The sequence below is a fragment of the Heteronotia binoei genome, chromosome 8 (assembly GCF_032191835.1).
Source record: "Heteronotia binoei isolate CCM8104 ecotype False Entrance Well chromosome 8, APGP_CSIRO_Hbin_v1, whole genome shotgun sequence".
Lineage (NCBI taxonomy): Eukaryota > Metazoa > Chordata > Lepidosauria > Squamata > Gekkonidae > Heteronotia > Heteronotia binoei.
Genome location: NC_083230.1, coordinates 101188912 through 101215782, shown reverse-complemented (window position 1 = coordinate 101215782; position 26871 = coordinate 101188912). Strand labels below are relative to the sequence as shown.

The following is a 26871-nucleotide window of genomic DNA, read 5'->3' as shown; positions in this document are numbered from 1 at the left end:
TTGCTGAGCTGGTATCAACACACCCTGAACCATGATCAATAACATCCCCTCCCCTTTCACTTCTGATGGTTTTCGGTGGAAAATCTTTTCAAAGGATTCGTCCACAAGCACAAATTTGCTTTCGGATTCTTGGCCAATAGAGGCTGTGACCCAGAATGTCACTTGCAAAATTTGGGAAAGGCAATAAGATGATCTGCTTGGAAGCCCTTCCAAGTGTGGTTGTCAAAGTATTAAAGGCAGGGGTGGAATTCTAGCAGGAGCTCCTTTGCATATTAGGCCACACACCCTTGATGTAGCCAATCCTCCAAGAGCTTACAAGGCTCTTTTTTGTGAGCTCTTGGAGGATTGGCTACATCAGGGATGTGTGGCTTAATATTCAAAGGAGCTCCTGCTAGAATTCCACCCCTGATTAAAGGTGAATTGGACAGGAAAGGAGCAACTATCTGATCTTTTCTGAGATTACTGCCCTGACCTAGATAGCCCTAGAAGCTAAGCAGGGTTAGCCTTGGCTAGTATTTGGATGGGAGACCTCCCAGGAATATCAAGGTTGTGATATGGAGGCTGCTTAGCGGAAGGGGCCTTGTTCTTCTGTGGCATAGCTAGTCGGTGATGGAGTCCAAGAGTTTTTTGTCCACTATGGAAGCAGGCGATTCTGCATCCCAGTCACCAGATGAAACTTCCCGTTCTGAATCGGACTGGCCCTTGTAGCTTGTTTTCGAGGAGGACCTCCCACAACTGTATTCAAAACTTCCCAGCTCTCCGCTGCCTCCCACCAGCCCCTTTATACATCCGGAGACCTCTGACCGCCCGTTTTAGTCTGCTCGCCCTGTGATTGGGTGAGGAGGGCACAGCAGAATATGAACTTCAGATCTTGCCCACGTCAGATCTTGGGAGACCAACTGCTCCTGGCCCTTGTCACTGCAGAACGATGCATGTCAACAGTGAAGGTGGCTGGCCAGCCTGCCCCAGGGAAGGAAAGGCGAAGCCTGTGCAAATTAACTTGATCCGGGCTCCGAAGGGTCTTCGTCCTGGCTTGGCTTGTGAGCATCAGAGCTGCATTTAGACAAGTGCCAGCTAATGAGAAGAGCCGTGAAGTGCAGTCTGCTCAAGGGCCTAATTACACCTGTACTTATGCATTCACCCCCCCACACCCCCTGCATCACTTCCTTCTACCCATCAGATGATGATGATGATTAGACCTATTTATAGGGGCAAAGTTTCTTATTATTCAGCGCAGCGAAGCTCTTGCCAATCAAATCAGTGCCATCTGCATCTTTGATTGCTGCTTAATAACACCGTGGAACACTTTAATTAAAGCTGGATATAAATAGGCTTCATCGCTCTCCCTCCCCACACACACACACACTTCATTTTGACTTACCTAGGTATCTGCCACCTCCTTGCTTATTCTAAATAAATGCAAATTGAAGGATTCTTGGCTTGGATGCTGACGAATTTCCACCCATCCACGCCCTAGTAGCTCTGCTGAATCAGTTTACTCAGCTCTCTTGTCAGCGCTTTTCTATCTGCTTTTTTTGTTCATCTAGAGCAGAGTGCCTAATGTCTCCCCCCAGATGTGGAATTCTAGCAGGAGCTCCTTTGCATATTAGGCCAGACACCCCTGATGTAGCCAATCATCCTGGAGCTTACAGGGTTCTTAGTACAAGGCCTACTGTAAGCTGCAGGAGGATTGGCTACATCAGAGAGGTGTGGCCTAATATACAAATGAGCTTCTGCTAGAATTCCATCCCTGTCTCCCCCCCACCCCATACAAACACATGCAGCAAGATAATTCATCGACTGGCCAATACGAATAAGCCTTGATGGCATAGCCAAGTAGCATCAGAAGCATTTGCGCATTCAAATATGGGTGTGTTGAAAGTAAGCTGTCTAAAGGAACAACATTTGTGAAGTTTTAAGAGAGACTGTCTGGGACAACCAACCCCAAGCGTGGAATCTTAAAGACTAATTGTATTCTTCTGCTACAATAGAGTAAGTGATTAATCTTGAAGATATTGCAGCATTGTTGGTTCAGTTGCCAGAGGCTAAAGCTCAGACTAGACATTACAGCTTACATGGGTACATGTACCTGCACTCACTGTTATGCGGCAAACAAGGTAGCTTCCTGTTCTGTGTCTTAGCTCTGGGACTGCAAGGGGGAGGAGGGGCTTGTGGCTTCCCTCCCTCACTGTTTTGGCCAAGAGAAATGGCCATGGATGACCCTGTTACTTTCTTTGGCCTGTGGACAGCTTAATATCAACCACAGTTTAGTGTCAAGTGGAGCCAGAGAAAGGGGCAAACAGGCCCCCTTCCCTGAGGCTGTTTCCTCTGGTGAAAGTGGCAAGGGATGGAAAGTGGAAGTCCTTCCTTTTCTCTTGTCAGCGCTCCAGGGCTAAACCGAGAGCTGTGAAGATAAGTTATCCTGTTCTTCTGTTGACAAAGCAGTAGACAAGTGCACCTTTAAGACCAACTAAGTTTTATTCAGAATGTAAGCTTTCGTATGCACTTAAGCAGACTTCATCAGACAAAATGGGAATGGCAAGCAGCAATTCTTAATATAAGTGGGCAGTGAGTTGGTATGTGGAATCATGGGAATGTTTTTAGCAGATTAAAAGAATCACAAATAGGGATTAGAACAAAGCAGGGCTGAAACAACACTGGAGGGTGATAAAAAGCAGACTGCTGTTGTAGGTGTGAAGTGCCATAAATCTAGGTAACATTCTGGCTTTGTTAGTTTAAATAGAGGGCATGGTTTCTCAAGAGGTTATAACATCCATTATAGTTTGCCATTAGAAAAAAAAGGAAGACATTAAAATACAGTGGAGGATGGGTTAGTATATGCATCATCTGTCAATCCAGGACCTTTTTTTGTGGAAAAAGCCCAGCAGGAATTCATTTGCACATTAGGCCGCACCCCCTCATGTCACCATTGTTTCACACAGGGCTTTTTTGTAGAAAATGCCCAGCAGGAACTCAGTCGCATATTAGTCCACACCCACTGACACCAAGCTAGCCAGAACTGTGTTCCTGCTCAAAAAAAGCCCTGTGTAAATCTAATTTGAGCCTAATTCAGCCGCCTGTTAAGACTCTGCACAAACAGATTCCTCCTAGCTCATGGTCCTCCTAGCCACTGTGCTATTCCAGCTCTCATGAGTAGAGAACTGGATGCTTGGCACAAAATGCAGATTTTGTTTTTAAGCACCAAGCAAAGTTTAAGCATTTGAAATTGTGCTGGGTGAAATTTCCATTGTTGGTCTAACTTGGCTTTTCTGTTGGGTGTGCATAGAGAGTGCACAAACCTTAGATTTTTGTGCCTTCAAATAGTTTTGTCTTTGCTGGATTTCCTGTTTTCTTTGTTTGGAAGGGCAGTTATTTAATTCCAGGTTTTCTGAGCAGTATCCCTCGGTTTGCTTCAGTTGAGCTGAGGCCTGTTTTAGTCTTGCTTGCCAATTCCTTTAGTCATATGGGACACAAACACACCACGTTTATCAGCATATATTGACTTTGTAATGCAAGGTGAACCCTGTATCTGGCACTTGCAGATCCTTCGGCAATTACTTCCTTGTTGTTGGGGGCTTCTCCTGGCTGGTGATTCGAGGCCCCCAACCTGAGAACATGCTCTAATTTCGCTTTCCATACAAGAATATCAGAGATGACAGCAGTTATCCTTTCTGGACCCTAGGAGTGCAACAGCTCCAGGTTTTGTTCAGTAGAGGGCATCTTCTACTTGGCCTGTGTACCGTTTGACTTTTTGTTTCATACTAATTTTTGAAACTAGGAGTAACTTCAAGGGGATGTTTTTCATTTCATCTCCTCGCTGTCACAAAGCTCCGGTTTGTCATCTCAAATTGATAGTTTTCCACGGTCCCGGCTTATTTGGATGATGGAACCGCTAACTGCTCTGACCCCACTGTCTGATGTTCTCTTTATCATCTCCTAACAAAAAGAGTGATTCTGGCACCGGGAGGGTGCCATGCCCTTAGATGTGCAGGAAACAAAGAGCCAATCAGCAGGGAAGGTGATGTCCTGTTGGCGGGGGAAGCCCAGGGTCTCGTACAGGTTGTCTTGCCAGGGTTTAACAAGAAGCAAACTGTGCTCTAACTTCTGAGCACATCCTTCCAGAGGGTGTTAGAGCAGGACGGGTGCTAGAGACAGCGGGGTTGGGCAAATATCTCCACCCAGAGGCTGAAGGCGCCTCTGATCTTTTCAGGCACCCCATACAAAAACGAGGGATTGTGCTCTCTCTCCCCTCCGCCCCAATGAAGTTCTTTCTGGTCTTGGTTTGCAAAGCCATAGCAAGATGCTGTCTGGCCTAGGCAAAGTTCTGTGACGCTGAGAATGAGAGTCAGTGACTGTTCCTAAATAAATAGTCCCCGTTGCTTTTTGCTCACCTGCTGGGGTGAATGAGCTTGTTCACCTGCGGTCTCCCTCCAGTTTTTGACTGCTGCTTCTTTCAGTACTCTTTGCTCTTAATTCTGATAGGTGAGTGAAAGCTAGAACACTGCAGGCACTGCAGTGCCTCCGCCCGCCACCTCTGCTTGTGCTGGCAGTGTGCATATCGAAAAAGGGAGGAGGGATTGGCTTCTGGGAGGTGAGCCATGGCTATTACCCTGAACCAGGGCAGGTTGCAATTGGTGTGGCTGTGTAGTATCTGCATGTCCAAAGGTAGCAGGATCTTGACAGCTGCCTAACCTTCTTCCCCCACCCCCAGACATTTGCCGTCTGTGGTGTACCACCTATGTGAGGATCCCCAAATCCTGGAGCAGGTGCCACAAGAAGAAGAGATTGCAAAGGTTGTAATTCCATCCGCAGGACCTGGATTGTCGTGACCACGCTCCTCTACTTTTAGTAATGATTAGAGGCAGTGGAAGATGCGTGGAGTGTGAACATATATGAACATAAGAAGCTGCCTTATACTGAATCAGACCCTCGGTCCATCAAAGTCAGTATTGTCTACTCAGACTGGCAATGGCTCGCCAGGGTCTCAAGCTGAGGTTTTTCACGCCTATTTGCCTGGACCCTTTTTTAGTTGGAGATGCCAGGGATTGAACCTGGGACCTTCTGCTTCCCAAGCAGATGCTCTACCACTGAGCCACCGTCCCTCCCCAAGACATGAGCTTTGTTCTGTAGCATACAGCCTTTTAATTGTTGCCATAAGGATAGCAGTCTTGTGCAGTCATAGGGATTTGTAAGGTTAGGTCTGGAGATGGCCATCTCCTCTCTCAGGTGGTTCTTCCGTTGCAGATTTCCACATAACCCTCATTCTTTATCCGTGTGTTTCAACAAGTGCTAGATTAGAAATGTGCCTTTCTGGGTGGAAAGCTATGACGTAGGCCTGAACAAACCTTAAACGGATGTTGCTTCTTCCCCTCAGACCAAAATGGCTACCGTGACCCAGAAGTATTTCGTGGAAGGACAGACGTACTCTGTCCCCCTCATTCAGCCCGATCTCCGCAGGGAAGAAGCCATTCATCAGATAGCCGATGCCCTTCAATACCTCCAGACGATCTCAGCTGACATCTTCAACAGGTATGGTTTAGCTGTATTGAAAGGTGCTGTGAGGAGAGGTTAGAAAGTGGAGAACTTGGCTCTCTGCACTGACTGGTTGTTTTTGAAGGATCCATCTACTTTTTCAGCCAGGGACCAGGAGATAAAAAGAACTGGAGCCAGAATTTGTCTTGATCCTATCCACCACCCACTCTTCTGCTGCAGAACAGATGAATGCTAGGGAAGCTACAGCACGGCAAATGCAGGCCCACCTGTTTCCAACAGATCATTAGCGCTAGGAGGCTCTTACCTTGCAAATTTCTGGACACTTCCTCCTCCCCCAGATAGGAGATCCTATTTTTATCACCAAACAAGCAGAATTTCCCCAGCAATACTCATGTTCTGGAAAGGAAGCCAAGCCTCTGATGCGGTTTGGCTTCTTTCCTGTAGACATGGGGTGGGGATGGTAACCAAAACTGTGTTTGAGCTTGAAATGTTGTATGGCATGGCTCCAATATAAATTCAGAGAGTGCCTCTCACACTAGGAGTTCCCCTTCCACCCACCCACTGATAAGGATAGTTTGATGGGTCCCTTTGGTATTCAGTCCTTTTTTGTGGGAGGTTGAACATCTGTAGGAAGGAGTTGGGGCTTGACAGCATCAGGACCATGGAACAGCCATGCACAGGAAGTGCATTTTTGGGGTTGGTAAGTCTGGACAGTCCTAACAAATGGCAGTTGACATAAGTGCTTCAGGCACTCAATGAAATTGCTGGGCAGTCAGGTTAGAATGAATAAAAGGAAGTATTTCTTCACCCAAAGGTGATTTACACATGGAATTCACCACCCCAGGAGGTGGTGGCAGCTACAAGCATAGCCAGCTTCAAGAGGGGATTAGATAAATATATGGATCAGAGGTCCATCAGTGGCTATTGGCCATAAGGTATAGATGGAACTCTCTGTCTGGAGCAGTGATGCTCTGTATTCTTGGTGCTTGGGGGGGGGCACAATGGGAGGGCTTCTAGTGTCCTGGCCTCACTGATGGACCTCCTGATGGTACCAGTTTTTTGGCCACTGTGTGACACAGAGTATTGGACTAGATGGGCCTGATCCAACATGACTTATCTTATGTTCTTATTTTTCTGGGAGCTACTCAGTTCTCTTTCAAGAGCCTTGGGAGCTACCAGTAATAAAATGGGGGGGGGGGGGGTTGTGGGTGGAGCTCATCACAAAATTTGGGGGGTATGGTGAGCAGAACCAGTCACAAATAGTCACTTGTAACAAAACATTGCAGTTTCAGAGCAGGTCTGCAGTGCACATTTGGGGGCACCTTTCCTTTATCGTTTTCCCAAAGCAAACCAACAACAACAATCCAAAGTGTAACTTGTCCTGTAGGGGGCACTATCCTGTTGCCGCTATCCTTCCAATAGGAAAAGATGTGTAATGCAGGGAGCTTCAGAGGGTAACTGCTGGCCTTCAAAGAGCCAGCGTGGTGCCGTGGTTAAGAACGGTGGACTCTAATCTGGAGAACCGGGTTTGATTCCTCCATTCCTCCGCCACACAAATCCTGCTGGGTGACCTTGGGTCAGTCACAAGTTCTTTCATAGCTATTCTCTCTAGAGCAATTCTTTCAGAGCTCTCTCAGCCCCACCTACCTCACAAGGTGACATTTGTGGGGAAAGGAAGGGAAGGTGATTGTAAGCCCCTTAGGACAGAGAAAAGCAGGGTATAAAAAAAGCAACCCTCCTCCTCCTCTGCTTGCTGCTGCTGCTGTAAAATTAGACTGGTATCCAGGAGCATCTTAGAGACCAAGAAACAGGGGTGGAATTCTAGCAGGAGCTCCTTTGCATATTTGGCCAAGAGCTTACAAGGCTCTTTTTTGTAAGCTCTTGGAGGACTGGCTACATCAGGGGTGTGTGCTCTAATATGCAAAGGAGCTCCTGCTAGAATTCCACCCCGGCCAAGAAGACTTTCAGGGTAGAAGCTTTCAAGAATCAAAGCTCCCTTCTTCAAACAAATAGAAAGGAAGGTCTCTGAGTCATTCCATCACAGTCAGAAGGTGGGAGGGGTGTTGTAAAGGAGGCAAAGGTACCCTGCATTTTGTAATCAGCTTGATTAGACCAGAGGGGAGATTCTCGGCAGCAGAAAATTAGCATCAGTAGTGAGAGAAAGAGTCAATGACATGCTCCTTTCCTATCAGAGAAAAGGGTGCCCATGTGCATGCATGAAAGAAAATGGGAAAGGGTGGTGGTGAGGCTGTTTCCCCATTCACAGCAAAGATGCACTTATTTTCTTCTTCACTGGAGGAGGGGTGGAGAGCTACTTTCAGTTGTTTGGAAGGTGGTGAGTGGTTGCTCCCAGGCAACCTTCCGCCCTCCCCTGGATTCGATACTGCTGATGGTTTTGTTTCAGCATTGCCTTTGTGTTTAAGTTGAATGGTATTTGATGGCTGCAGGCTGCCTCAGGCTTGAGGGGACCTGATTTTTAGAATACAAAAAAGGAAACATTTAAAATAAAAATGGTGACTAAAATATCCCCAACTGATTAAATATGCTCCTCCCCCCCCCCCCCCCCACAAACAATAAAGCTAGAATTAGCTTTGTGGTTAGTTACTTGCCCTGGCCAAGTAATGATTAGTCTTGTGTAATTATTCTGTGTTGCTGCCTTCCTTTGCCTTTTATTTTAATCCTATAGGTTTCGGGTGGTTTTATTGTGATTATGGCTCTTATTATCTAGTACCGTATGTTTGCTTTTAAGCCTTTTGAAGAGCTTTTTGGTACCATTTGTTAACTGCCTTGGATCTCTGCTTGGAACATCTTAATCTCCGCTTTTGCAACAAATAAGCTTGCCCAAATCCATTATTCAAGCTTCAGGAGTGGGCTGACCTAGAGTGGCGGATTCTAATCTAGAGAAATGGGTTTGATTCCCCACTCCTTCACATGCAGTCAGCCGAGTGACCTTGGGTCAGTGTTCTCAAAATTCTCTCATCCCCACCTATCTCACAGGGTGTCTGCTGTGGGGAGAGGAAGAGAAGGTGATTGTAAGCTTTTCCAAGACTCCTTCAGGTAGTGAAGGGCATGGTATAAAACCAGCTATTATTATTATTAAATCCAGTCTTCTTATTAGTAATAACATAGAAACAGTAAAACATGCACAGTTAACTGAACACTTGCAGCAGGTATCTTGTGAGAACCAATTTGGTGTAGTGGTTAAATGTGCAGACTATCTGGGAGAACCAGGTTTGATTCCCCACTCCTTCACATGCACCTGCTGATGTGACCTTGAGTCAGTCACAAGAATCTTGCAGAGCTGTTCCTCTCGAGCAGTTTCTGTCGGAGCTCTCTCAACCCCACCTACCTCACAGGGTGTCTGTTGTGGGGAGGGGAAGGGAAAGGAGATTGTAAGCTACTCTGAGACTCCTTCAGGTAGTGAAGGGCGGGGGTATAAATCCAGTCTCTTCTTCTCTCTCCTTGTGTTTCTTGAAAACGCAAAGGATTTTAAAAAGAATATTCTCAGGCTCAGCCTTGGGTGTATCTCCAAAATGGAGGAGCAAGGTCAGAGTATGCGTCCCCAGCATTCTGGACATAGGCCTGAGTTGAAAGGGGTCATGTGGTAGGCAGTAATCTTGTAATGGGGCATAGAAGCAGGTTTCCAAGGGCCATTTGAACCCTATTTTTGCATGTGAAGACATGGGCTAGGGCAGTGGTCCCCACCCTTTTTGGCACCAGGGACCGGTTTTGCGGAAGACAATTTTTCCATAGACCCAGATAGGGAGTTGATTTGGGGATGATACAATTGTGCACTTTGTTTCTATTAGTTTGGTGTGGTGGTGAAGTGTGCAGACTCTTATCTGGGAGAACCGGTTTTGAGTCCCCACTCCTCCACTTGCAGCTGATGGAATGGCCTTGGGTCAGCCATAGCTCTCACAGAGTTGTCCTTGAAAGGGCAGCTTCTGGGGAGAGCTCTCTCAGCCCCACCCACTTCACAGGATATCTGTTGTGGGGGAGGAAGGTAAAGGAGATAGTGAGCTGCTCTGAGACTCTGAAATTCAGAGTGAAGGGCAGGATATAAAGCCAATGTCGCTTATTATTATTACTACATTGTAATATATAATGAAATAATTATACAACTCATGGCCTGGTTGCTAACAGGCCTTGGACCGGTACCGGTCCACGGCCCAGGGGTTGGGGACCCCTGGGCTAGGGAGGGAATCTCTTTAAATCCCCTGCAAAGCAGTGCCTTCCCATCCTCCCCAAGGAGATCGGCCCGCCCTGTTAGCATGCCTGTCTCGCCACAGTCCCGGAACACCAGCTGCAGCGCTTCTCCCTCACTCTTGAGTGCACTTATGGCTTGTAATTACTAATTCTTTCCAACAACAGGAGAGACTCCATCAGGCCTTTTGTTTGCTTTGCCTTTCCTGGGAGCTCTCTGATATAATTAATAATGATTTGGTAATTATGCAGGCGTCTGATTAAAAGTTCCACAACCTTGGGTGTTCCGTGCCAATCAAAGGGAAAAGCTTTCAAGGTGAGAATCTCACCACTTAGCGGAGAGTGACCTTTTTTTCCCCCTTCTCCCTTTTCCTTTCTGCTTCCTTGAGATAAGGTGACTAGATCTCTTTATTTCCAGGAAGGCTGCTGGGGCTTATCAGGGCAAAGCGTTCAGCTTTGAGGCACCGAGGGATGGGAGCACATCTGGTACAGTTGTGTTCAGTGAGTGTAGCAAAAAAAAAAAAGAAGAACTCTGGGCTTGATATCAGCCCAGCACAGGAGCTCCTTGGGATAAAGCTGCAGTGAGAGATATTCCCCCCTCCCACGTGAAAGATTTACCTTTACTGTAGGGATCTGTGTGCGCTACAGTTCTGCTGGAGCACAGAAAGCCGAGAGGATTCAGTGGTGGTGGAAGCGGCCCTATTGGGTTTCCAAGGCAAGAAACTGTTGTGTATGAGGACCAAAGTGAAGACTTATATAAGTGTTCCTGCTGGGCTCATTGGAGCCAGAAGGACTGAGCTTGGGGACTCGGGAACAATGGGCAGCAGGATCCAAATCCCTGCTGCAATCACAGGCCCCCTGCTGGTTTGAATGATCCAATAACGTGCTTGCGGGGGAACCTAGAGTTGTATATAGTTGGCTCTGTGGCCCCAGTTAGCCAGTCTTAGAGTGCAGCCCTATACTATGCTGTACCTAATAAAGAGCTATGATCACTACCCCCTCGCCTCTTCATTGCATTGAACCCACTATATTATAGAAATGAACAGTACTGGATCCGATGCAACAGTCCTCTTGAGTACTGGATCCGGTTCAAGGTGCTGGTCCTTACTTTTAAGGCCCTTTATGGCCCAGGGCCTGCATATCTTCAGGGCTGCCTCTCCCCATATGAAACCCCGTGGGTTTTGAGGTCTGCTACTCAACATCTTCTCGTAGTCCCTGGTCCTAAGGACACCCGCCGGCTGGCTTTGAGGGCCAGGGCCTTTTCGGTCCGGACCCCTACCTGGTGGAATAAGCTCCCGCTGGAGATCCGGGCCCTGCGGGATTTATCGAGGTTTCACAGGGCCTGTAAGATGGAGCTCTTCCACCAGGCTTTTATTTAATCCACTTCCCCCAGCATTTCACCATTATGGTGTTTATGTCATCCTGTTAGTTGTCAGCCACATGCTGTTGGGGAGTTTTGCTGCCTATGTCTGTAAGATTGTTTAGTGTGCTGCTCCTGATTTTGTAATGCTTGATTTTATGATATTATTTTAACTCTGTTTGATTTTACTGTTGTAAGCCGCCCTGAGTCCACTTGCGGGATAGGGCAGGATATAAACCCAGAAATTAAATTAAATTAAATAAAGGTGGTTTGCCATTGCATGCCTCTGTGTAGCAAGCCTGGACTTCCTTGGTGGTCTCCCAGGGCTGACCTTTCTTAGCTTCCAAAGTCTGACAAGATCAGGCCAGCCTAGGCCATCCAGATCAGTACAGAGGATACAGCACTTTGTGCAAAAGCCAATGTCTGAAGACATTTTAAAAGGAAAATTCTTGGTTGATCTGACAGCTGCGAAGATATGCCTGAAGAGGTGTGGTAAAAATCTTAAGAGGTGGTGTTGAGTAAAGAACTTGAGGGTTATGGATTGGTGCTGCTGTAGCTGTTTGCCCTACTCAGTGAGGAGCAGAATGAATCCTGTGAATGCCTGGTTCAATGCCTGGTTATGACAGCGCAGACATAATTTTTCTTACATATAGAATCATAGAAATGTAGAGCTGGGAGGCGCCGTACAGACCATCTAGTCCAGGGGTGTCAAACATGCAGTTCGGGGGCCGAATCAGGCCCCAGAGGGCTCCTATCAGGCCCCCAAGCAACTGTCATCTGCTTCCTTGAGGAGGAAGAAGGGGGGGAAGCAGTTTTTTAAAAAAAGGTGTATTTAATTATGTTTGTCTGCGCCCTTTATAAAGTTTATAACTCTGCTATTTAATCTTAAATAGGTTCACACATGGCCTGGCCCAACAAGGTCTCATTTATGTCATATCTGACCCTCATAAAAAATGAGTTCGATACCCCTGATCTAGTTCAATCTCCTGCTCGATGCAGGATCATCTTATGGCATCCATGCAAATATAAAATAGAAATATGCAAACATAGGAAGGGGCCTCACAGGTCATCTAGTCCAACTCCCTTGCACAGCACAGGAAATTCACAACTACCTTCCCCTCCTCACCTGTTCTATGCCCAGAGGAAGGCAAAAATAAACAAACAACCACCACCCCTCCAGGATCCCTGGGTCAATCTGGCCTGGAGGAAAATTCCTTCCTGACCTCAGAATGGTGATTGACGTTACCCTGGTTGACCTTTCCTTTTTTATAGAGTGCTGTGTATGCAAGAATTGGGGAATGATGCAAATGTACCTGAGAGTGTAAGATGGTCATTTGCTCCACTACCATAGTGGAGATGGGATGGTAGCTGGCTGGTGAAGGGCTACTCTTGTTTGATATCTTTCGAGCATTTGGCCTTCCTCAAGGGTGCTACTGAGAGCCATGTCCCATGGAAGTTCTTATCTGGGTTGATCATTCCATCATCACCTCTAGAAGTCCAGCAAGGAGATGCCATTCAACAGCTGCCAATATGGAGCAGAGGTCCATCAGTGACTATTAGCCATGGTGTATTGTTGGAACTCTCTGCCTGGGGTAGTGATGCTCTGTATTCTTGGTGCTTGGGAGGGCAACAGTGGGAGGGCTTCTAGTGTCCTGGCCCCACTGATGGACCTCCTGATGGCACCTGGGGGTTTTTTTGCCACTGTGTGACACAGAGTGTTGGAGTGTATGGACCATTGGCCTGATCCAACATGGCTTCTGTTATGTTCTTAACAGGCGTCCAACATAGCCGATGTAAACAACACAGGCTGGGCCTCCCAGGTGCCAGCCCTCCAGTTCAGCCAGACGTTCTCACGGTTGTGCTAAATATATGATTTGCTCAAAGTAAGTGGCAGTCATCATAGTCGAGGTTCCCTTTTAAGCATCCAGCCTTAATGGCTCCATCCCAGGAAAGCTCATTCTGCAATCAGTTACCCATTAAGTTCCCACAAGAAATGAGGTTGCTTCAGCACAATGAGCTTGGGAAGCCGTTTTTTGAGAATCAGCTTTAAAAATCTGAGATCTTCTAAGCAGTCCCAACTTCCAAGCAAAATTTGCCTTAAAAATTAAGTAAATTTTTGTCTTGTTCCGCTTGCATCCCTTTAGCTATAGCAACCAGTACATTTTTGTTGAGTGACTTTTAATCAAAACAGCGTGCATTTTGAAGAGCTGGAGATTTTTCTCTTTTTTTAACAGGCGGGTAACCTTGCTCTTGAAAGGAAAAAAAAACCAAAGGAGGTTTTTTAGTGGCCTTTGCAAAAACAAATGGCCTCTGTTCTTGCATTGGCTCTCTAGCCTAAATCAGTTATCACTTGAACTCTGAGTGCTATAAAGACAATGCAAGAAGCCCTTTCCCCAGAATAAAACAGAGCACCTATTGTCACTCAGCAGCTAAGGTAGGGAGGAAAGAGAGAAGAAAGCAGGTCATGGAAATGAGCTAGCCTGTGCAGGATTCAGCTGGGACTGACTCCAGAAACATTCCTACCAATGTGAGTTTTGAGCAGCAGGCATTCTCAGGGTTTGTCTTCCACTCTGCCTGGCTTCCTCCTGTGTCTGGGATTTCTCCCTGGTGCTGTGACGTGCTCTGATGTTAGGCTCTTAAACGGGTGGATTTTCAACATCTCTGCAACAGGACCCCCCTTTAGGTTGAGCTCACATGTTGCAGGTAAGAGGAGACTTAACTCTGTATGGCTTTTTCATCACTCCAAAAATTTACTAGATAGTGGCACTTTCAACTTGGCAAGTGTGGTTTCCTTACTGCTGCTGTGGCTGCAATGGTAGCGGATCTTCCCTATGGCAGCTTTCCTTGCGTTTTCTATGCTCCATTCCTCAGTGACATTGATACACTGCAATAATAATATGATAATTAGTGATTTTTAAAAAATCTTCAAATAAGTCCTCTGGTGGCATGGTTGGAAGGGGGGATAAAACAGGGAAGATGGTGCTGATGTGTGTGGGACCTGGAAAATCTTGCTCTTTTTGCCCACATGGCAGCTACCCCATCCTTGCTACCATCTTTCCCAAAACATCAAAGAAAAGCAGATTTGACAAAGGGGAAAACCAGATAGGTGTTCAATCAATCAATTTACGCAGCCAACAACTAGTACAAGTCAAAAGCAAGAACTATTCAGTAAAACGTTTAAGAATAGAATTGGTCTGAAAATAACAGAAATATCTCTAAAATGTAACATTTAAAACCCATACGTAAGAACTTAGGGCATAGGTGTGTGAAAGAACCACGGTGCCGCATGGGAAAAGTGGAAAAGAAACCCTTTTCCCAGTAGCATTCAAGCTAGAGCAAACGACCCATGTATAGGTGATTGAGATTTGTTGGCCTGGAGTCTGTTTCTTCTTGTCTTGTTTTCTGAAGGGAGGGAGGGAGGTTTGTTTGCTCAATACAGTGTTCTTCGGCCAGAAAGCCTTTGCGAAAGTCAGTGATTGGAAAATGCCAGGGACAGAATGTTGATCTAGTCAGCCCTCGCCATACTTTGATTCTAAAATGTCTGCTGTATTTAGTGAACTTGGCTGGAGTCCTTCCTGTCCCCCGTATATTATGGAAAGGTCAGTCTTTGGAGGAATTCCATTCATCCTGCTAGCATAGAACTAATACCACTTAGCATTTATATAGTGGATCTCAGGCTTTCAGCATGCTCTGCATAAATTGTCCCTGTAATCGACTGCAGTTGATGGCTAGCTTCTTCAGTATGGGAAGGACAGGCTCCGTAACATCTTCTCTTTCCAGAGCAGCGTGGCTAGGAAGAGTCCGCACCCTTGGCTGAGGAAACTGGTTGTCCTCCCAAATCAGGAAACTAAGGGTTTTCCCCAGGGGACTCTAGTGGGGCATCCCCTGGAGGCGTCCCCTTATTTTTCTAGGGGTGGTGTGGGTCTCTCATCATCCAGGATTCTGCATTCAGTCATTGGAGGAGGATGAAAAAATGGAGGCGAAACCAGACGTAGCCTGTTGGCTAACAGTTAGCTTTCCTTAATTTAGATTCCCTTATTATAGCCTGTTTCAAGACTAGCAAGGACAGAACTTTTGCACCTGTAATTTCGTTCATGTAGTGCTGTCAAACTGCAAGCGACTTAAGGCGAATCAAGCAAGAGGCTTTCAAGGCAGGTGAGACGCTGCCATTGCCTTCCTCTGCAAAGTCCGTCTTGGTGGTCTCCCATCCAATCCAAGTACCAATCCTGCTTCGCTTCCAAGATCTGACGAGATCTGTCTATACCACACCACCTTCCCCACGTTGCCCCTCTAATAGTTGTACAAAGGGAGAATTTTGGAGGGTACAGTTTTTCCTGCTACTGTAGCAATATATTATGAGGCTGGGCATGTGAATCTCCTGTCTGTAGACCTGCTTGAACATGGAATGTACAACACACGGAGAGTAACACGGCAAAAGGACAGAAAAATAAAGGTACATAACCCACCGTGAAAACCAGCTTCTATTATTGAATTATACAAAGTCAACAAAGATAAACATACTCATATACATTCCACCATCATAAATTACAAAGCAACCATAACTTTTAGTCCTTAATGAAAAAGGAAGCATTAGCACCAAGAGTCCTTCTTTTCATCCTGTGGTAAAACTTCCCATCTCATTCCATGAAATCCTGGTGTAGTACTCCAGATGTTTAATGTTTGTCAAAAAATGCAGCCAATAATCGAAGTTTCCAAGGGCAAGGTTGTACTGAACCCTTGTTTCGCGTGAGCTTCTTCAAGCTGCAATAATCCTTTTAGCAACTGAGCTTCTTCAAGCTTCAATAATCCTCTTAGCAATTTCTCTTAAGTATTAGGCCAAACAGCCAGCGTGTTTAAACGAGTAGGGAGTAGGGCTGAGTCAATATCTTGTGAGAGCTTCCTGGGCTGTGACTCAGCCCTACCTCACCTGCCTGAGTAGATATAAATTACATGCCTACCAACTTCTTCTCAATTTGACCCAGAGAGAACTCAAGCTTTCTGGGTTACACCTCTGAGGATGCCAGTCACAGTTGTTGGCAAAACTTCAGGTCTCACAATGCCAAGACCACAGCCACACAGCCCAGAAAATCTACCACAGCCAATGGACTCCGACCGTGAAAGCCTTCGACAATATATAATACATTTCTTCTCTGCCTTTCTCCCTGATGGAGACCCAAAGTGGCTGACATCATTTTTCCTCTCCTCCATTGTACCCTCACAACAACCCTGCCAGGTAGGCCAGGCTGAGAGGGTGTGACTGGCCCAAGGTCACCCCCTGAACGTCCATGGCAAGAGTGGAGATTCAAACTCTAACTACCAGCACACTGGCTGTTTAGCTGGCGTCCTGGTTGCTCTTCCCACTTGCTTTTCCCAGCTGTAAGTTCTAGTGAGGCCCTTCACAGAATTCCTTCCTTTGGGGAGGGTAAGTGGTCATCTGCCCCCCAAACATAGCCTTTTCTGTGATGGCCCCAGAGCTGTGAGATGCCCTCCTGCAGGAAGTCATACACATTTTGCCATTGGTCTCCTTTCAGGGTCTGGTGGAGGTACTTTATTCCCCTGGCTGCTTGGGGATTGCTGGAAACTTCTTACTCCTGATTTAATGCCATGTAACATTTTGATGGGTTTAATCTTGGTGGTTGTATAGGTTGCAGTTTACATCTCTAGATTGTTGCAGATTACTTTGTGGGCAGCCTTCTATTGAAATGCAGTCTGAGAATGTAGTCCTGTGCATAGGCTTGGACTAGAGTAATTCTGCATGGGATTGAGCTATTAGATTTTTTCAATAAACAAAAGCTTGATGTAAATGGGTGGCCTTCTAAAATCAGAATAAGAAGCCTGGTAGATAACAAATCAAGATGGATAAAGCAAGGTGCACTGTGATCAGAGCAGTTGATGGGACAAACCAAGCCGAAGCAAAAATAAAAACGAAAGGCTGGAGATGAGGAATGGGTAACCCAAGAATGAGAACACTGCAGTAGTCAAGGTTTAAAATAACTCAAGGTGTAAGCAGAGCAAGAGCAACCTTGGCACCTAGAGAGGGGTTGGGTTTTAGAGGTGGTGTAGACAGAAGAGGCAACTTTACTAACAGATTGGATCTGTGAAGTGAAAAACTGAAGAAGGTACACATCTGCAGTCTCCAAAACGCACATTGCAAGTACTGGTGCTTCTGAAGCTGCCTTTTGTATATATAAGGTTTTTCCCCTTCCTCTTTGTGCATGGGCCATCATCCTGAAAATGTAGTTCTAATTATATACATGATGGCATCGTTTAATGAAGGCCGCCATCCAAATTGGCTTGATTTTATACTTTTGCTCGGTATTGTGTATCTGTCAGCTTTCTGGCAAAGATGTTTGCAGTAGCCAGTTTGGAGACTCGCTGGCTTGAGGTGAAGGTCATGGAATTACAGGTTTCAGTTAGAAACATGGTTGTTTGTAATGTTTATTCCGGCGACTAGAAGCCTGGGGAGATCAATACTTACAAATAGCAAATGGCAGCGTTTGAACAAAAGTGCCGTGTTGTAACAGTGAGGGCAATTTAATGCTTACAACAGTCTAGTTCCTTGGGAACCTGCACCTGGGCTGTCCAACTTCAAGCAGGTACTTGCATGACAAGAGTGTTCTTTCATACATAAAGTCTCCCCCAGGGGGTGGGGGGTGGGAATAAGTACTGCAGACGGGTTGGGCACAGCCATCTGCCTGCTTTCCTGTTTCTGCCACTGAACGGCCACTCAATATGGCGCTGCAGCCCTAGGTCTCCCAACATGCGTTTTTAAAATGTCGGCTGTGTTTACATTTCCATTAGCCCACGCACCTGTTTTATTTGTGAGACTTCTGTTAAGTTGACTTGATTTCTTTGTGCCGAAAACTTCAGCGCACAGTGCCACTGCGACAAAAGATTGGGTGAGCAGGTAGCTTTTTGCCAGCTTCGTGACCCAAAAAGGAAAAAAGGGGAATATTTGATGTGTGCAAACGGAACTTGCAAATCCACCAAAAACAAGTTTTTTCCCAGAATGATTGATTTTTGTGCACTTACATAACCGCCTGCTCGATATTTCCAAGTCAATTTTACAGGCTTTAATTCTTCAGACAGTCAGATGAGATCTTTCCTTGTGGCTTCGCCGCTGCACCGGTAGAGAAGCTGGAGCTCAAGGTTAGGAGGTAAATTGGTGACAGCACTTGAGCGCACGTAGGTTTCCCTCCCCGGTTGGTTAAATTTTTGTCAATATTTTGTTTCCTTCTGTAAGCTTTCCTCCTTGAGCACAGAGCCACATGCAAAAGGGCTTCAGCAGACATTTTTCTTCTCCAAACTCCCAAACCACCTTGTGCATGTAAACGATGTTGCTAGTAATAACAATAATAATAATATTTAATTTGTATCCCGCCCTCCCCGCCGAAGCAAGCTCAGGGCGGCTCACAGCACAGGCAGTTCAACAATTAAAACAATACATATTATACATGCATACATGTTTTTTAATAAAAATCTGTACAGCCAATCAGAAGCCCTGCTGGACAAAAGCCCCATTTGGCTCCTCTCAGTTTCTGAAAACAGTTGGTGGGCTCAGGAGAGGTGTCAGCAGGTGCCATGGAGCGTGGAGGAGACCCCCGTTGCAGCTCTTGGACAGTTCATACAATAACAGTGGAGCTGCCAGAAGGGGAAAGTTGCAAGCTATAGAGGTTTCGGGATGGCTAAGATAAAGAAAGGACTCTGGGAATTGCTAGGGTTGCCAAGTCCAGCTCAAGAAATATCTGGGAATTTTGGAGGTGGAGCCAGGAGACTTTGGGCGTGGAGCCAGGAGCAAGGGTGTGACAAGCCCAATTGAACTCCAAAGGGAGTTCTGGCAATCACATTTAAAGGGAGCACACATCTTTTAAATGCCTTCCCTCCATTTGGAATTAATGAAGGATAGGGGCACCTTTTTCTGGGACTCATAGAATTAGACCCCCACAGTCCAATCTTTTTTAAAACTTGGAGGGTATTTTGAGGAGAAGCACTGGATGCTATGCTGAAGTTTTGGTGCCTCTACCTGAGCCCCATAGAGCCCCTACCCATGGATCAATTCTCCATGATATCCTATGGGAATCGGTCTCTACAAGGCATAATAGAGTGCTCAGCAGACATTTCCCTCCCCCCTCCACTTTCTGATAACCCTGAAGCGGGGGGGTGGGGAAGCCTCCAAACCGGGGGATCCCCTGCCCCCAACTGGGGATTGGCAACTCTAGGAATTGCTGTTTTTTTAAATGCTCAATAAGTGCTTTATTTGGTTCAGCAACCAGAAGAGATGTATATTCAGTAGGTGCCCTGTGGCATTTTACTTGCCCACAAGGGTTTGGGCATGGTGTGCCTTGTGTGCGCCCTCTCCACTCTGATCTCTTCTACAAGCGAGCGGCTCTGTCTCTTGCCACTTCCAACATCTGCAAATCAGGCTCAAGTAGTAATCAAAGTGTGATAAACATTAATTAGGATAATAACCAATAGCTTAATGGGGGGAAAGAAATCTTGATTATGTTTTCTCAGGGGTTTTCTGCCCACCAGGCTTCTGATTACACTTACTCAGACATTAAATAAGATGTGAAGGAGCTGTTTAAATGTGAAGGGTGGGAAAGAGCAGAAAGCTGTGAAGAGCCCTTCTCACCCCCCACCCCCCAAGGATTACTGAATACTTGAACTTATTTGGCTTTTCTGAGGGAAAAAACATGCACGGCAATTTGCCACTTTGAAAACTTTTGAGGGGAACTGGCATTTTATAATGGACTTCTAAATGAGTCTCGGAGCAGCCATAAATTGCAAATGTCGGCCTGCTTCGTTCTGTACTTTCACAAGGAGCAAATAACAGAATGGAGCTGGTGAGGAATTTGTTACATTACTGCCCTCTCCAGGCCTTTGGATGGGCAGAGGCTACCTCGTCTTCTCCAGGTCCGCTCTGGAAAATGGCCGCCAGCAGTCTGAGATAGGGCCAAAGGAGAAAAACAGCCAGTCTGTTTCCCAGCTAAAGCTAGAGGTGTATCATCCTGTTTACAATGATGGCAAAAAAAGAAGTCTAAAGCATACAGGGATGTCTGAGCGCAACTCAGCATGGGCACACTATCCCATGTCTACCCCCTTTGCCCTGACATAGCCTGGCTTGGAGCTTTTCTGCCATTTTCTCTCAGACTTGGCTACCCCATCACAAAAAAGGAAGGCCAGCAGGCCAGGAGAGGGCCTAAAGAACCTGCTACCTTTGGCTGACTGACAGCAAGAAGGCAGAATATCTACTAAATCTCTCATATACTACTGCCATAATGAGAAGTGGGAGGCTTACCCGCCCACCTCAGAAGTGTCTATGGGAGCAGTAATTTATTTTTTCCAAGTCACTAGCACTTGGGGGTCTGAGGTGGTTCTTCCAGGAACTCAAGGTGGCATACATCCTTCTGATGTTCTTATAGTAATAAACAGCTTTAATGGGATTGAAGGAGAAGTCTATCAATAGCTACACGCTATGGTGACTGAGGGGAACCTCCACATTCAGAGGCACCAAGCTTCTGAATCCCAGAGTCAGGAGGCAACATCACATGAACACATGAAGCTGTCTTACACTGACTCAGGTCCTTGGTCCGTCAAAATCAGTGTTATCTACCCAGATTGGCAGCAGCTCTCCAGGGGTCTCAGGCAGAGGTCTTTCACATCATCTACTGCCAGATCTTTTAACTGGAAATTCCAGGGATTGAACCTGGGACCTTCTGCATGCCAAGCAGAGGCTCTACCACTGAGCCACACACACGCACAACCTTGGCCTCTCTGCCCTTTTGTTGGCCATCCCAAAGGAACTGGTTGACCACTGTGTGAGACAGGATGCTGGAATAGATGGACCACTGGTCTGATCCAGCAAGGCTCTTTTTATGTTCTTATCCCTCCTGATTCTCCTAACAATGCTGTGAGTTAATTTAAGCTGAAACTGTTAAATGTCCAAAGATCATACAATGAATTACGTGACTGAGGGGAGATTTGATCGTAGGTCTTCCCACTCTAAATCCAGCATTCTAGTCACGATGCCACACTGCCTCTGTTGAAGTGATGTTAAAAAGAAAGTGTGCCCCCATAGACTGAAATTGGATAGCTTGGCCTCACTGTCATGGTCTTTGTCATGGGATGGGGACGAGGGTACAGAATGCACAAAATCTTCATTGTGTTTCCCAGAATGACCTCTATAGGATGTCATTCTTTCCATCACAGTGATGTCACTATTCTCACAAAATTGGACAATACATATATTAATGCTGATTTCTGACAGGAAAGTGGAGTTCAAGGGGGAAGGGGGGTTTGGTAAAAATTAAAAAATAGAGAGCATCAGGGCCTGACTAGCTGAGCTTTTGATCTTCAGTAGGATTTGTATTCAAGATGGCTGCAATGCATATCTCTGTTTCTTGTCCTGGGCAGATTTTTATGGTTTAATGTCCCTAAACTATGTAGCCATATGTTTTTATTTTTTAAAAAAGATGAAAATTCCTCACCAATAAAAGCTGAATTGTTGAGCTTCTGTAAATTATTCAGATTAAAGGAATGTGGGGGATTTTTTTTTTGCTTAGTGTCATTTTGATTGAGGGATGGTGATGTTTAAAAACCATCAGCAAATTTTCTGGATCACCATACCTGGTTTTTGCCTTCTCTTGCTTTCATCTTTCAGGTTCAGAGTGACTACATGATCTCTGTTTCTGTGAAATTTGTTTGCTTTGTTGTATTTGTGGGGGGGGGGTGTGTGTGTGTGTGTTATATTCCCTATGTGCTATTTGGACCTTCTCTCTGCTTTGAGCTTGCCGTATTCATTTTAGAGTTTTATGCTCCCTTTTTCTCCCCAATGAAGGCTCAAAGTGGTTTACAACAATTTCTTTTTCATGTGTTTGTGGGTTAAGCTCAAGTCTTTTAAAATTCTGTGGGGGTTTTCCCCCCACTTGTACTCCCTTTTTCTCTCATTTTTCCTTGTGGGTCTGTTTTTCTTACGCTTTAAATTCTATCAATTGTAACCTTTAATAGACCTATTTAAAAAGCAGGATTGGCCTTGACTGGTAATTGGATGAGGCAGGGCTTTTTTTGTAGCAGGAACTCCTTTGCACATTAGGCTACATTCCCCTGATTTAACCAATCCTCCGAGAGCTTACAGGACTCTTCTTACAGGGCCTACTGTAAGCTCTTGGAGGATTGGCTACATCAGGGGGGTGTAGCCTAATATGTGAAGGAGCTCCTGCTACAAAAAAAAAAAAACCTTGGATGGGAGACCTCCAGGGAATACCAGGATCATGATGCACAGGCCGGCAATGGCAAACCAGCTCTGAATGTCTCTTGCCTTGAAAACCCCGCCAGGGGTTGCCATGAGTCATTTGTGGCTTGGCTGCAAAAAAGGGTTTACTGTCTGTTATGGATCTTACAAACAACTTTAGTGGATTCAATGAAAAAAAGTGATGAAATGCTAATAAATTTACTTGTGTTAGTTGTATGGAAGAAGCAACAGCGGTGACCACTGGAAATTCACCTGGCTTCTGAGACTTACCAGACAGTGCCCATAAGTGGCCAGCTTACCTTCCTAATCATATGAGCTGGAAACTCAGTTTTAAAAAGAAAGAAAGCTGAATGCCGAATTCTTTCTTTACTTCCAAATTCTTTGCTGCTTCATCATCAGAACAGAATCACAGAATATATCCCTTGATAATCCAATTGTCCTTGCTGTCACCTTGACCCATCATAGATAGTAATCTTTCCTGCCTCCTCCTTGCTACCTGATCTCATAACTTAGTCAGAAAAAAAGAACTTCTGCACCATTTTTGTCCAGTCCAGAACTTCCATGAGACTTTTCTGCAGGGAATTCTGCCTTGCACTCGTCTCTTAATGCCCATTGAAAAAGGTTCTCTAGAGAGGCAAGCATGTGTATCTTATAAATACATTTTGGTAAATTATAGAATTGTCTTTGGGAGCCTTTGCCAGCCTGTTTTCATTCATCATGAGAAACTACAGGACTTCCCTGGGTGGATGTTTGCTCCGTCTGAAGACCAGTTCCCCACCCCTACCCGACTTCCCTCTTTGCTGCCCTTTCCTATACATATGCAGTAGGTCTTAGGGAAAAGTCATTTAATACTTGAGTTGCTTTATCTTCCTGTGCTGTTCATTTCTCATTCCGCTCTGTAATGTTCTTTCTCCTTGGCTGATCATTTACTTTTGTACTAGAGACATGAAATTGGAATTGCTTGGTATTCTAGGGAGGTCTACTTCACGGCTTCTCTTGACGTTTCTGATGTTCAGCTGTAATTGCCTCACCTCCCATTCTTTCTGGCCCTTCTCTTTGTGGGAGTGAATTATTACCTGTCGATTGTGCATACCCAGGAACCAGCTGCTGATTGCAAATGACCCTTGTATGACTTATCTCTTTAGCATTAGATGGCCTGTATGCAACCCCCCCTGTGTACTGAGCAGCTTCCCACACACTTATTGAGAACCAGGGGCTTGACTGTTCCTTGCGCCTCTTGTCTACCCTAGCTCAGGATTTCAGTATTCAGTGATAGTTTGAATACTGAATGCACAGTTCCACCTCCTGTCCAAAGACTTGCAGTGACACCCAGTGAAGCGACACCAAGACTGATCATTTTTTGTTGATGAGCTTTATGCAAACCTAGATTTATAACAAATATCATAGCCTGTCTTTCTTCCCTCTGGAGATCCAAAGCGGCTTATATCGTTTTCCTGGGCTCTGTTTCATCTTACAACAGCAGCAAAAACTCCTGTGAGGTATGTTGTGACAGGCCCGAGTTCATTCAGCAACTTTCTGAAGTGGAGGTAGGATTAGGGTTGCCAAGTCTAAACCAGGAAATAGCCGGGAACTTTTGGGGTGGGGCCAGGAGACTTTCCCATTTCCTAAAATAAATAAATAAAAATACAGCAGTGCATTTCCCCTAAATGCAGTCTTCATTCTCTCATTCAGCAGTCTGCACTTCTATTCCTCTCTCACACATACACTCAGACACACACAGCAGCCAAAATAAATACAGTTTAGAAGCACACAGTTTAGAAGCACACGTGGCCAATGCCTGGGGCTGATGGGAGTTGTAGGCAAAAAATATCTGAAGGGCTACCGTTGACCATCCCTGCTATATTCTATATTCACAGTGCACTGTGCACTTGTTGTCCTGCAGCACTTATAATAAACTTGCTGTTGTTAAACTGCCTGAGTCTCTTCAGTCACAGTTGCTAATAGGGAAAACACAAGGGTTGAGTGGGTGTTCTTGGCCCTCCCATACAAGCCCTTACCAGAGTGGTGGCACGGAGGTAAAAAAGTAAAGGTAGTCCCATGTTTCCGACTCTGGGGTGATGTTGCATCACAATGTTTTCACGGCAGACTTTTTATGGGATGGTTTGCCATTGCCTTCCTCAGTCATCTACACATTCCTCCCAGCAAGCTGGGTGCTCATTTTACTGACCTCGGAAGGATGGAAGGCTGAGTCAACCTTGAGCCAGCTACCTGAACCTAGCTTCTGCCAGGATCGAACTCAGGTCGCGAGCAGAGAGCTTTGACTGTAGTACTGCAGCTTTACCACTCTGCGCCACGGGCAGACTACTTTTAATCAGCTTTATAAATTAGTCTCCACCCCTTTCTCTGGTCAACGCCCTGATTTTCATGCCTTTAATTTAGAAGTAATATCACCTGTGAAGTGAATGGTTTCCCACACTGGTTTGGATGTTGTTTCCCCCACCCTGTTGATTGTACCTTTGCTTCTCCTCTTGCTCCTGCTGACTGGCCGTGAATGTAAGAGAAGCCACGCTGGATCAGGCCAGTGGCCCACTCGGTCCAACACTCTCATGTCCCACAAGAGGTTTCACAGATCCATGGTTCCTTTTGGATATTTCTGTTTTGATGTTTTTTGTTGCTTGGCAGTTATGTAGCAAAACTCCGTTCCCTGAAAGTCTGTCTGTAAGGTGCCACAATAATTGCTTTGTGTTCCCTCCAACAAGAATCCCAAAAGAGAGATAACCATGAGTGATGGCTTATCAGGATGGCCTGCAGATTAACAGCACTGTTTACTGCTCTACGGCTAAGAGACAACCTGTCTGAGGTCCTTATCGGGCCCCAATCATCATGGTACCACTGCACTTTCATCTCTTGCTTATTTATCTTCCGATGCCTCTGGAAATCTGGGACGGGGCAACCGTTAGTTTATTTGAACTGCCAGTATCAATCTCAGGTTTATCTGTCACAGAATGAATGAATATCACATTTGTCCTTAATAACTGAACTGAAGGAACACCAGGTTTTTTCAGGTGTGGGGAATACTTTCAGGCGTTCTTTCTAGAGAGGAGGCATTCAGCCTACTTGCTGATTAGCACATGGAAATTCTCCCGTTTCCCCCACAAAGGGTTAATGTTGGTTGTAAAATGCAGTATGAGGGGTAGCATAGGATAAATGCAGGCAATTGTTTGCCAAGTAGTAAACTACCACAGTGCGCATGCAGCTATTTTATAAACTGGACGTGTCTAGGAGATCTTGAACTTTTACTGCAGATATAGTTGGAAGAGGTCTAAACACATATATCCCTCAACTAAGAAAAAATGCATCTGAATTAGGGTTGTCAACTTCCAGGAGCGACACGCTCTGAAGAACTGTGTTTGTTCAAAACTGTTGTATTTCAATTATGGAGAGCTCATAGACTACCTATGGACCTGTCTCTGAAAAAGTTTCAGAAATGGCGATCCAGGAAGTCGGCCCCGGGCTTCATTAGAGGTGGTTTCAAGTAGTCACAATTATCGGCCGTTTGAAGCAATCTGCATTGGCACAGGCACTTCTAAAGTCTTCAAAATGTATTGCTTATTGACTACATGCAGGCCTCAGATTCAGTGGGAGCTCACAGGAGCACAGCTCCTGCACCTTTCTGAGAGTGCCACCTCATTGTCCATTGAATAGTATGTGCAGCTGCATAACAATCCCTGGAGGAGCTCCATCACCTATTTTCCTACAAAACGATTCCTGACTATATGCAGCTGTTTGTACAGGCGCAGGCACTTTTGGATGTTATTATATGATGGGGTTGCCAAGTCCAATTCAAGAAATATCTGGGGACTTTGGGGGTGGAGCCAGGAGACATTAAGAGTGGAGCCAAGATCAAGGTTGTGACAAGCATAATTGAACTCCAAAGGGAGTTCTGGCCATCACATTTAAAGGGACGGCACACCTTTTTAATTCCTTCCTTCCATAGGAAATAATGAAGGATAGGGGCACCTTCGTTTGGGGCTCATAGAATCAGACCCCCTGGTCCAATCTTTTTGAAACTTGGGCATTTTGGGGAGAGGTACTAGATGCTATACTGATAATTTGGTGCATCTACCCCAAAAGACAGCCCCCCCAGAGCTCCAGATACCCGCAGATCAATTCTCCATGATTTTCTATGGGAATAAATCTCCATAGGGAATAATAGAGTTCCCAGCAGACATTTCCCTCCCCTCCCCCCTCTTTCTGACGAACCTGAAGCGGGGGGAGGGTCTCCAAACCAGGGGATCCCCTGCCCCCACCTGGGGATTGGCAACCCTATTATATAACCGTATGCACTTTATGTCTGTGTTATGAATAACTGCATATGTTTTTGAAGAAATTATATTGGGATTGCTATTTGGATATGCTTTCTATGCTGCAATTTAAATACTGACGGTTATACTTGCGATTTATGAATTCTATGCTGTCACTTTAAGAAATATTATTGGGAAAACATTGTGAATTGACATAGATGATTGTCATTCGTTAATTGCCCATGGTATATTTCTTTAGTGTTGCAACTTCCAGGGGGTAGCTGGAGATACCCTAGTAT

General features: G+C 45.6%; 1 protein-coding gene across 1 annotated transcript in view; it reads left to right on the top strand.

Annotated features, from left to right (window-relative positions):
* The first annotated feature begins 5361 nt into the window (after nt 1-5361).
* Nucleotides 5362-26871, top strand: part of WASHC1 (WASH complex subunit 1) — a 44045-nt gene continuing 22535 nt past the window's right edge. The window contains exon 1 of the mRNA XM_060245738.1: nt 5362-5529. Within this exon, the coding sequence (XP_060101721.1) occupies nt 5381-5529 (149 nt within the window). The 5' untranslated portion in view covers nt 5362-5380. The remainder of the gene's footprint in view (nt 5530-26871) is intronic.